Below are 11993 nucleotides of genomic sequence, written 5' to 3'. Positions count from 1 at the left end.
TTTATAAAATATTGGGGAATATTTATTATTGTTGCTTAAATAAAAACTTTTACAGCAAACCTTTACAATTTGAAAAAAAAGCGACATTCTTTAATGCATTTTTCGAAGCCAGTGCTGTAATGTAAATTTAATTTTTCTTCTAGGTTTTTTAGGTTTATGCAGTTTGACAATCAAAGCAACAACGTTAGTGTGACGGCAATAATAAAATCTTATTAGAAAATAATACATATCCAGTCCTCAGAGTTAGGATCAACATTCGGCTATGCCGACCGAGCAGCTATATTTTTCTGATCTCTTTTTTACGTCGTAATGGCGTTGAAAATTTTGTCGTGATTGATGCCGGCCAAAAAAAGTTTATGGTGGGCAAATTATTGCCTTACTTTTTGTAATTTTTAGAGATACTTAACTGAGTGTAAAATGAATTTGTTAAAAGTTTATTTATTGAAAATGTGAAACTATTTTTATTGTGTAATTCCGCACTAATATTTAGGTAACAATTTATCATTATTTTTTTGCTTGCTAATTGTTTTGTTTTTTTGTTTTGTTTATTGTTTTTAGCTTATACCATTGTTTTCAGACAATAAAGGTAAGTTTTTTAGAAATTTGAAAAAAAAGTCAGTGCAACGTTTAAAAAGTGACTTATAAATCAAGTATGTCAATCTATCAAAATCAATTGTAGGGGAGAAGGGGGCACATTAGGACACTTTTTGAAAAAGACACCATAACTTTTGTACTATTTGACAAAAAGTTGAAATTTTTGCTAAAAAAGTAATTTAGTTATAAATCCTTCAAAAAAAAAGCAAAGTCCAGTTGTCTAAAACTATCCCAAGAGGGAGTAGTTCTGGACGACATTGGGAAAGTTAAGGAAATATAATAAAAAGACAAGAAATGTTTCTTAAAATTTTATTTTTTTTATTGAGCAGTAGTTATAAACAATAGCAGAATTAAGAGAACCAATTAGATATTTTCCTTATATCTCAAATCATTGATTTAATGGTTTGAGATATAAATTATAAAAACGGAATTAAGAAAATTCTGTTTTCATAATTTTCTTCATTCTGTTTGAATATTATATACAAGAAAATTATTTAATGAATAAATAGTTTTCTCGTTTATTATATTCAAACAAATAAAAATGAAAATGCTTTTCAATTACCTATCAATCTTATACATACAAAAATATTAACTTATAATAAAAAAGTCAAGAGTGTGAATGTAAAATGGATTGAGATATACATGATAAACATTAAAGGACTTGTTGAGAGAGTAATAACGGAGAGAAAATTATCGAAGGATTATATTTTAAAGGTTGGAATTGACGTTGGAGGCGGATTTCTTAAACTTTGTTTAAATTTAATTGAAAAAGAAGCAGAAATTAAAATAAAAAGAAAAAAGTTTAGCTATGAAGAAGGAATAGTCAATTAAAAATAAAAAGACGGAGGCGTAAATAAATTGTTTATTTTTGGCATAGTAGAAAATGTGGCTGAGTCTCATTCGAATATTGAAAAAATTCTCAACATTTGGAGTTTTTTAAACTGTTTCTAACTGATTTTTTGATATTTAAACTGTTTTCTAATTGAAAAACAAATTAATATATACCATAAGAACAATTTTAAGATTTTTTGATATTTAAAATAGGTAACTTTAAGATAGGCATGTTCATACTAATTTAAAGTATGTTTTTAGCAAAATAACACGGTAATTAGAGTTTAGCAACAATATTATCTAAAAATTATGGCCCCAAGTTCCAAATACTTGAATAGAATGGAGGATGGAAGAAGGGGGAGGGCACTATTTTCGTTAAAAAAAAAACTCTATAATGATAAACGCGACTAAAATTCATGTGTAAAATTGTTATTTAGTAATTTCTGTTCATTTAACGTAATTAAAGTATTATTTTTTAATATATTTATAAGTAACGTATTAATATTTTTCTTTTAGTTGGGGCCCCAAGGACAAAATACTTGAATGAAAGAGAGCAAAAAAGGGCCACAATGAATATTTTAAAAAAACTCGGTTATTTTGAGTGTGATTAAAATTTATGAGTAAAATTGTTATTTAATAAAAAAATATTTGAACGTTGAAAAGTTAAGTCCTTGTAAAGTTGATATCCCCCCAAATAGATTTGATTGTAAACTTTAATTGGTTGCCATTTTTAAACGACTAGAAATTTTCTTTATATAAATTAATATTTTCAATAAACCTTGATCTAGTTTAAAAATTTGAAAAAAAATGTTCCCAGACCCCAACGATTGTAATTTTTTTATTAAACATTTTTATTTGACACCAGTATTATTATTACAAAATTTAAAGTTTGTAGCATTTCTGGAAGTTACCTATCTTAAACACCAAAAATTCATGACCTGTCCGTTTAACACCCTTTTTTTTTAAAAGACGTCTATAGAATAATTTCAAAGTTTAGGTTATTATAGTAAGATGTTTTGTGGTTTCGAAAATGCATACCGTTTCTGGTGGACATTTTTTTTTTTTAAAAACAGATTATTTCCGCAACAATGTGTTTTATATCTTTAAATTTTTTTTTCTATTATTGCGCGCCATTTTTAAGCATTGCTTAATTTATAATTTTTATTAATTTAACTTGCCGATAAGATTGTTAAGGGACGCGCTGTACGTCAAAATGTGCCCCGTGAAAACTTTCCAATGCTGCCTCAACCCTGGTTTTACAATATATTCCACAAAATTTTTGTGAAAATTTTATGTCTTGTAGGGTAGGGTGGTGAAATCTGAGCCTATTTTTACCTACTTTTAACTTTGAGTTTAAAAAAACAATGTATAGGTCTCTGCTTTCTGACAATCTTAAAATCAAGATTGGACATTCTACTAAACAAATTTAACAAAAGATTATTACTTAAAATACTATTAATGCATCTGGGGAGCCTTTTTTGAAGATCCCTATAAAGATCCACATTACCCCATGTAGTGGGGTAATGTGGGTTTACATTGAATTAGAGAAGTTCTGTTTTAAAATACTGCTGCTTATGAGAAGTCTGACATAAATACTTTATGCAAGCACCTTTTTAAAGTGTATATATACATAGTTTCAATTTAAAAATTACTTTTGAGATTTTTATTGAAAAAGAAACTGCATAACATATAGAGCATAACAATAAAACTAAAAACTCTGAAAAATGAAAATAAAAAACGATAATTCAAAACAGAATTAATAATGTTTTAATAATGTGTTACATAAAAACTAACTATTTTTTCAATATCATCATTTTTATGGTAACATTCATGTTATTTGGACACTTTTAGGATCTTTTTGGATATTTCTTGGATACTTCAATAATTCAGGTAATGGCTTTTGTACGTTTTTTTTAACTTGGCTTTTTTCCTCTCTAGCTTTTTGTTCCTCGAGTAATTGTCGTTTGACTTTTTCATTTGTAAGAAGTTCTCCACATTTTGCTTTTACTCTCTTTCATTTTTTTTGTTTGGTATAGTAGGGGAAAGGGGAACAGCTTTGAAAAAATGCACTTTTGAAGCGTTTTTGTATTTAAGCCTAATAAAACTAGATATTTTGTGAAGATAATATTTATCCTTGCACCTGTCACCTGTTTTTCCTGACATTTTGCTTAAACTGGACAAAATATTTGTCCAGTTTAAGCAAAATGTCAGGAAAAACAGGTACAATACTTCTTGCCAGGAATACTGTTGCAAGTTTTTCCACATCTGAAATATATCCTTTTTCACTACTTGTTTTCTGCAATGACAACTTTTAAAGTGCTGAACTAACTAATCGCCCTCTGATAGAAACATTTAGTATAGCTACCTTTGATAACTCACATCAAATTCCTATTACACCTGAAGGGATAGTTATGCAAAAACAAGATAGTATGATTGATTATAAGGATGATGAGCAAAAAATTACAACCAACGCCTTACAATCACAGCACAAAATAATTCCTGAATCAGTAAGACCATATCCAAAAGCTCTACCTCGTAAAAAAACTAATAAAAGCAGAAAAAGTAGGAAATCTTTGATTTTTACTGACACCCCAGAAAAAAAGAAAGAAAAAAATCTCATTTTTTACGAAAGACTTGAAACATCTGTAGGAATTGAAAAACAAGAAACTTACAAAAATAGATCCTCAAAAGCCAAGCTAAAACAAAAAATACTTTAATCTATGTTGAGTTATTTTAACTTTTAATTATTTTAACTTTTTTTTCACAGTTTTTTTGAAAGTTTAGATTTTGTTGCTTGTAAAGATTCTTTTAAAAACTATTTGAGGTTTATTATATATATATATATATATATATATATATATATATATATATATATATATATATATATATATATATATATATATATATATATATTCTTTATTACATTGTTAGGTTTTTTAAATGTTCTATAATATAATACCATACTAAACAATGCACTAACACAAACATTTGTATTTTTGAAGTGTAAGATTTTAATGAGATTAGTGGATGCTTTAATATTTTTGTATAACCCTTGCTTTATCTATTGTTACTAACAGAAACTTAAACTTTATTATTTACCGGTATAATTGGGCTTTTTTAAGTTTAGAGTTTGTTAGCTTTTTTTCTTAAGCTGCTTCTATTTACAGCTTAAATAGCTTTATATAACTTTTGTTTGATCAACTCTCTAGAGTGATTATAAGATTATATTGTATTAAAAATATATATATTTTTACTATTAGAAACCTAAACTTAATGAAATTTAAAAGTAAATCAATGCTCTATTTAAAAAAAAATGTAATCTCTAGTCATTTCTATTTGCAAGAGATAATTCAAAGCTGCCTCAAGTGTGTTCAAAGCTACCTCAGGTTGGGGCAGTTTTGAACATTTTCACGCGTGTTAAAGAAAAATTAAAATATTGATTTATAAAAAAAGTTTTAAAAATGTTTAAAGCTCTCCCCCCCCCTCTCCCCTATTGGCGCTGTTTTGGCAGATACATTAGAACATATCATTGATCTTAAAGCTTCTCACATAGCAGGTCTTGGTGTTTGTAATCGTGGAGATTTAAGGCTATAACGTTTATGTGATTAATTAAAGAAGCCAATACCTGTTTCTTTTTTACCAGTACCATGAAATCCGGCGATAGCATTTGCTGGAGAGAGCCTTTGTTGCATCTGTTTCAATAATCCTGTAAAAGCTGTCTTATAAATATTTCTGTTTTGTGTTTCTCTTGCAAACCGCTTTAAAGTTTTTCTTCTCTCATTTTTTAAAGGTCCAAAGACAGGCACATCTAATGGTTGTGATGCGTGTGAGCAGTTTAGAGGAAGATAAATAGCATGGATATTGTTGTACAGGGCCGCTTTTATGGTACTATATGTTAAATGATTACCATGATCACCATAGACCAAGAGTATTGGTTTTTAATCTTTGTCAACAAATGGTATAAAGTACTCCATTTTTAATGACTTAATAAATAACAAAGGCTGGTCAGTGCCATCACTTAAATAAAAAATGGAAAATAAAAACAAGTTAAAAAATAAATAAGATTAAGTAGAAATTCAGGTAAATTTCCAGTTTTCAAACAGATAGATTTTCATCCATCCACTTGCAGCTGCCCCAAAAGCACATAATGGTGGTCCGTTTTTCATCTATTTAGAATACAGATGACTTTCTCCCTTAAAAACAACAAATGGTGGTAGATATCTTCCATCTGCAGACACAGATCAGACAAAACAGCACAGAGTATATAGTTTTACCAGAAGAACTAGTCAGACCATATGCGTCTTTGCTTTTTGGGTGTACAAATACTTTTTTTGTTAGGTGAATATTGGAGAGGCCAGTCTCATCAAGGTTGTTTATACTACTTGGTACAATGTTATTATTATGAAATAATCAGATAAAATAGTCAAAAATTTATCTACAACTTCATCAGTTAAACTTTTAGTTTTGGAACATATAAGTATTTCAGGTTTACGTAACCGCAGTTTTTCAACATGGTGCTTCGTAAAAGAATTTATTCAGTCTTTCTCAGGAATTTCATTTTTAAAAAGAGTTTTTATCAGTGGCGGATTCAGCATAGGGCGTAGGAAAAGAGCTGCCTCCCCCCCATCCCCGCACTCTAAAAATCTGTCAACTGGCGCCCCCTAAAATATAAATTTCTCATTACAAAATTCTGCATTTGTTTAAATGCAAATAGAAAACTAGGTAACAACAAACCATTGTATACATACCTGTTTTACAAATTTGCCTGCATTTATGGCAGAAACAAAAACACGTTTTGTTTAAAGAAAATATCTCTTATAATCGTAATGTATACAGTCAATGGATTTTTAACAGTTTGGTGTATCAAAACTACGGTGACTGTACAGTGACAGATGTTTATAAAACTACAATGACTTTACAAACTGTGAAATGACTTTTAAATTTAAATTTGTTTTTATATGTTAAAAATGTTTTTGACAAAAACCAGTATGACACCTCCTACCTAATTGAAACCTACTCGCACCGGTTCTCTTTCAAAGATGTGTATGCATCAATATCTCCAGTAATCACAACTGAACTAAAAATGAAAGACGTACATCCATTTTTAAAAGGAGAAATAGATGACATCATGTTTTCATAACTTGTCTATACTCTATAAAAAGTAATACTCTATAAAATACTCTATAAACTCAGCTCTTCCTTTTACATCTGCTTGAGTTGAGAGAAGTTTCAGTAGACTAAAGATCAAAAATTATCTGCAATCAACAATGACAAAAAACGTCATTTTTGAATGACATGAATTTTATCTGATATTTTAACGATAATTGTTAACCTAAGTAAACTAAGCAAACTCAAACTTTGTTTAGTGTCTTAGATATACTTAATAGTTATGATAAAAGGCACATAAAAGCATTGATAAAATATATTTATCACAAATGCGGTTCTTAAAAAATATTTCTGGGGGTAATCTGCCACCTCCAACCCCTGTCACCTCCTACTCATTTTCATGCTTGTATTGAGCTAATACAAACACATGAATATTCAGACCTAACGAAACTAATAGGTTTATAATGTTATTTACAACAACTTCAATAATATAATGACATTTCCTAATTAAGCTTTCAAAATAATCATTTTTCAAATGTTTATGCCTTATTTGAGTATATTTTCTCTAAAGTTTAAAAACAGAGAAAAAAATGAATATGTTGGTGTGTCTAGCACTTTAGCTAAAAAAAAAAGCCGTTTCTAACGGCATAGCTGGGTTATATTTTTAAATTAATTAGCTTAATATACTATAACAAAGTGGTAAAATTTAAAACTTTTATACCTAAAGCCATTATTAATATAACATATAAGTATGAATTAGACCCAGTTTAACCCGTAGATTTACATTACCCCACCCTACCGTAGTTAAACTTTTTATTTATATTGTAGAACATATACCTTCCACTAAAAATTCAAAAAATAAATCCTAACGATTAAAGTTTACAGTAAATCCTTAAGTTTAAAAGTTAAAAAATTAGAAAAACTATCCAAAAAAAAAACATTTGTAATCTTGAAAATAATTACGTGACGTAATGTACGAAAGTACTTCTAATCAACTAATATATTAAACTTGGCAAGTTTGTATTTTTTTAAATTTTTGATTCGTACTAAAGTACCTCTGTCCTAAAATGCCTCTTTCTCTCCTAAAGTTAAAGATCAATTAACTAATTCGTGATGTTTTTTGTATTTCTATTTTGTTATGGATTTACATGACTGTTTGCTATCTATTAATTTTTTCAAATAAAACTATTAAAAACTGTATTGACTTTATTTCTATGCATTATTTAATTTAATATTGATTTTATATTTTTCTTATATAATATGACATCTATCTGGGCCGTAGTGAGATCAAAAATCATTTCGGGCAAAGAGAAAAAATACCGCTTCAAATTCAATAATTTTTTTAATGTTTAATTTGATTCAAATTTTGATAAACCTACTTAAAGCACATTTAAAATCAACTTTAAATCGTGCTTTGTGGTTGAAGTCATTGAAAAGTTACCAGGCATTAGTTTTTTTAATAAATATTAAAATTAGACACATTCAAACAAAATTTATTTTTCTAGCTTTCAATGATGCAAAAGTTATCAATAATTTCATTGTAACACAAAGATTTTGCCAGGGGATTTTCAATTGACAAAATGGCAAGATTAGTCAAACGTTCTTGACCCATGGAGGATCTTAGATAATTTTTCAAAAGCTTAAGTTTGCTAAAGCTACGTTCACATGATGCCACAGTGACGGATAGTGTGAGAAAGATTCTAAGAGCAATTTCAATGAAAGGGTATGTCTCAGTCAAAGAATTGGTGGGCATAAATTTCAAGATTTTCAATGGATTTGCGTTTTTTAAATCTGGAATCAGGACACTGGCTTGAAACTTGAAGCTTTCAATTTCAAATAGAAATTCATTAGCATTAAGATCACGAACATATTTTTGACAAAGTTTATCTCCACATTTCTTTAGATCTTCAACTGACATACTTGCAAGAGAGTTACCATTTAGAAACTCAAAATCTAATGAAATCTCAGCCATTGTTTCAAACCTCCAGTGTAATTGTGTAATTATACTGTCAAAGACAATTTACAATTAATTTACAATTAATTTCAAAATCTTTTTCTGGAGGTATGTGTGAACTTTCTTTCCTTGTTTCATCATCAAACATCTTTTTTTGCTTTTCGTTTTCTTTTGATTGGAAAGCTAGCTTCAATGTCAAGATCTTTTCATATTATTTCAGCTTTTTTCATGCTGTCATGAATGCCCCTGTCTTGAAGGTTTTGTTTAGAAGCAATCAGACCAGCAATTTTTTTTGATGCAATATCAGTTGTCATATTTTTTGATTTTAAGCTGCGATTATCTCTGTCAATTAATGTAAGTATCATGTTCCAAAGGTCAAGTCAGCAAAGAAACTCAAAATCAACTTGAATCAAAATCTCTTTAGCTCCGGACCTTGTTTCAGCATATAGCAAAGAATCATTACTAACTTCTTGTAAAACATTGAAAACATTTATGATTTGATTATTTAGTGAATGGATAGCCTCCTTTTTGGCAGACCAGCGTGTTTCACTTTGACTTTTTAGGGTGACTTCAAGTGTTTTCATCAGTTTGTCCCATCTGGTAGTAGAACTTGAGAAGAAATTGAATACTTTTTGAACCTTTCCAAAAAATTTAATCATAAATAGAGAAACTTCTGCTGAATGGACTCCTACAAGATTTAGAGTGTGAGCTGCGCAAGGCACATACCGTGCTAAATCATTTTTTGCAGTTATTTGGGCTTGAAAACCAGAATATTTTCCAGACATGTTGGCTCCATAGTCATAACCCTGACCTCGGCAATCTTCGATGTTTAATTCATCTTTATTTAAGCTGAATAATATTTCTTAAGCCAGACCAGCTTCGGTTTTTTGATGAGACTCAATGAAATCCAGAAAACTCTCTTCAATAGAACATTCTCCATCAGTGACATAAACATATCGGATTATTTCTGACTTTTGTTCTTTGTGAGAAAGATCAGGAGTGCAATCAAATAAAATTGAATAATATTTGGTTTTTTTAATTCTTGTGACAATCTCGCTTTTCACCTTTCTGCCAAGAAGTTCAATTAGTTCATTCTGGATTTGTGAGGAAAAGTAACTAACAGATTTCTGCTTAAGTTTAATATTCGTTATGTGTTCTGCTAAAGGATGATGATAGCGTGCTATTAGTTTAATTGTGTTGAGAAAGATTCCACTGTTTGGCTCACCAACAATATTAATACTGCCTCGAAAAGCCAAATTGTTCTTAGCGCAGAACATAATTGAATCTATAACAACTTTTAGAATATTTTGCTACTTTTTTTTTCAGTTTGGATGGCATTTTGAATGTCATTGTCTAAATATCTTCCCTCTCTCAGATTTTTTTCCATTTCTTTCCATGAAGTGAAACACTTTCTATGTTCACAGCTATTCTCGTGCTCAGGGATTCGAGGGTTTAGTTGTTTCCATTCTGAAAAACTTTTTGATGCATCTGCAAACTTGCTTGTCTTTGTGTTTGAAAAAAGGATACATGGAGAGCAAAACAAAGAATTTTTTGATGCACTGTATAGCAACCATTGACGATTAACTTTTTCCCCATTAGGAAGATTTTTTTCAAACCAACTAGAACTGAAATGTCTGTTTTCTGATGATGTTGATGTGGTAGGATAGACTTCTCTCTTGTCTTGTTTAGCACCATTTTCAACCAAAGAACATCTTAGTCTGTCATTAATTTTGGGCCAAGTTGGTGGATCATCAAACTTGAATTCTAACAGATTTGTTGTAACTGCATTTCTTTGACTTCATTGTTTTGCAGTAACTGTTCATCATCACATCGAAAAAAAACTGGACTTTTTTGCGCTGTAAAAATAAAAATAAACTATATCAACATTTTTTCCATTGTAATATTGCAAATGACATGGCTTAGTTTGCTAAGTTTTTTAATTAAATTTATTTGTGATTTTGACTTGAAAATCCATCATAAAAATATTTTTACCTGGTTGTTCTGTATGATCTTCGCTTTTTTTAATCCATTTTGCAAACACCTTTTGTAATTTTTTGTCACTTTCAAGCCGTTGCTTTTTTAACTTTTTGAAAGCTGAACCAAATAGCTTTATTCTTTTTTTTGATGGTGACATAATAGATTTTAAAACTTTTATTTCATAATATTTTACTTTTCTTGACAAAGAAAGAATGTGTGCGACTAGGTATAATCAATAAATACAATTGCAATTATTTTGCCTCGATTTCTTTTTTAAAAGTTCTCAAGTCAATGTTTTAATTTCACATTGAAAATTATTTTAGTTTGCATGAAGGTGCGAAAAAAATTATAAGGCGTGTCGAAAGATTTTGAATCGCAAATTAAAATTATTTTGGTTTTGAGGCGTCTTTAAAACATTTCATATATTAAAAAATGTTTATTAAATTTTGAAATTTGCCGCCTTGCTAACTTGCCGCCCATGGCTGTGGCCTCGTTCGCCACCCTTTCACTACGGCTCTGACATCTATCAATTTTACCTAAAATGTTTTTAATATGATAAAATTTTACTTTACTAAATAAGTACACATTTATACTTATTTGTACTTTACTAAATAAGTACAAATAAGTATAAATTATTATTTATAAAAATATAATAAGTTCAAAATAATAATGAAATATTTTTGTTAACTTATAATTAAATAAAAAAGTTATAGACAAATCTAATTTGAGTTTATTTTTTTTTTACTGCCAAAAAGGCTGCAAGCAACCGCAATATGAATAAGTTGGAAGTTACTAGAAAAAAAAAAGAATAGTGTTAAATTGAAAGGAAAAAAGACTTGAAAAGCTGTAGGTTGTCAGGAAAATATGAAGATGGAAAAAAATTCCAAAGCAATAACGTGCATGGAAAAAAACTAAACAAATAAAAGTTTTTAGAGCATGAAGGAACAGATAAAGTAAAAGTATGCGACTTTGCTGAATAACGAGTCGAGCAAAAATGTGTTTTGGTTGATGAAACTAGAGATAATAGCTCGTTTGAGCAGCAATCTTATTAATGTTTGTAGAAAAAAGAAAGAAATGCAATCTTAAGTTGGTGGGAGAGTGGCTCCAGCTCGACAGATAGAGCATTTCCAACTACATTTACAACCCGTTTTAGAACTTTGTCTAGAAGAGAAAGAGCATCATTAGACAGTCCAAACATGACAACATTACTAAATACAAGTAATTTTTAGAGGTAGAGAATGGAATCAGGAGTAAGAAAATGTTGAGCAAAATAAATACAAACAGGCTTAGCAAATGCTATCTTTGCAATCTATTGTAAATATGTTTTTAAAAAAAAGCCTTATCTTTCAAGGAATGCTTTAAAACTGTGGTTAAAAATTAATTTAAAAGTCTCAAAAATATTTCCAGAGGTACCATATAAAGCAAGCTTATGGAGAAAACCAGCATGCAAAGTTTTATTAAAAGTTTTTGATATGTCAAAAGCAGTAGCCCTTGTCTCACCGCCCCCATCAAATGCGCGATAGAATATTTC

At 29.2% G+C, this 11993-nt stretch overlaps 1 protein-coding gene across 1 annotated transcript; it reads right to left on the bottom strand.

Annotated features, from left to right (window-relative positions):
• Positions 1-9782: 9782 nt before the first annotated feature.
• LOC136080264 (zinc finger MYM-type protein 5-like) lies at positions 9783-10619 on the bottom strand. The gene is made up of 2 exons (XM_065796879.1): positions 10478-10619; positions 9783-10249 (listed from the first exon to the last, which is right to left on the bottom strand). The coding sequence occupies exons 1-2, from the start codon at positions 10617-10619 to the stop codon at positions 9783-9785; spliced, it is 609 nt and encodes a 202-aa protein (XP_065652951.1).
• Between the last annotated feature and the right edge of the window lie 1374 nt (positions 10620-11993).

The sequence above is a fragment of the Hydra vulgaris genome, chromosome 05, assembly GCF_038396675.1.
Source record: "Hydra vulgaris chromosome 05, alternate assembly HydraT2T_AEP".
In the NCBI taxonomy this organism is placed as follows: domain Eukaryota; kingdom Metazoa; phylum Cnidaria; class Hydrozoa; order Anthoathecata; family Hydridae; genus Hydra; species Hydra vulgaris.
This window is presented reverse-complemented; position numbering and strand designations above follow the sequence as displayed.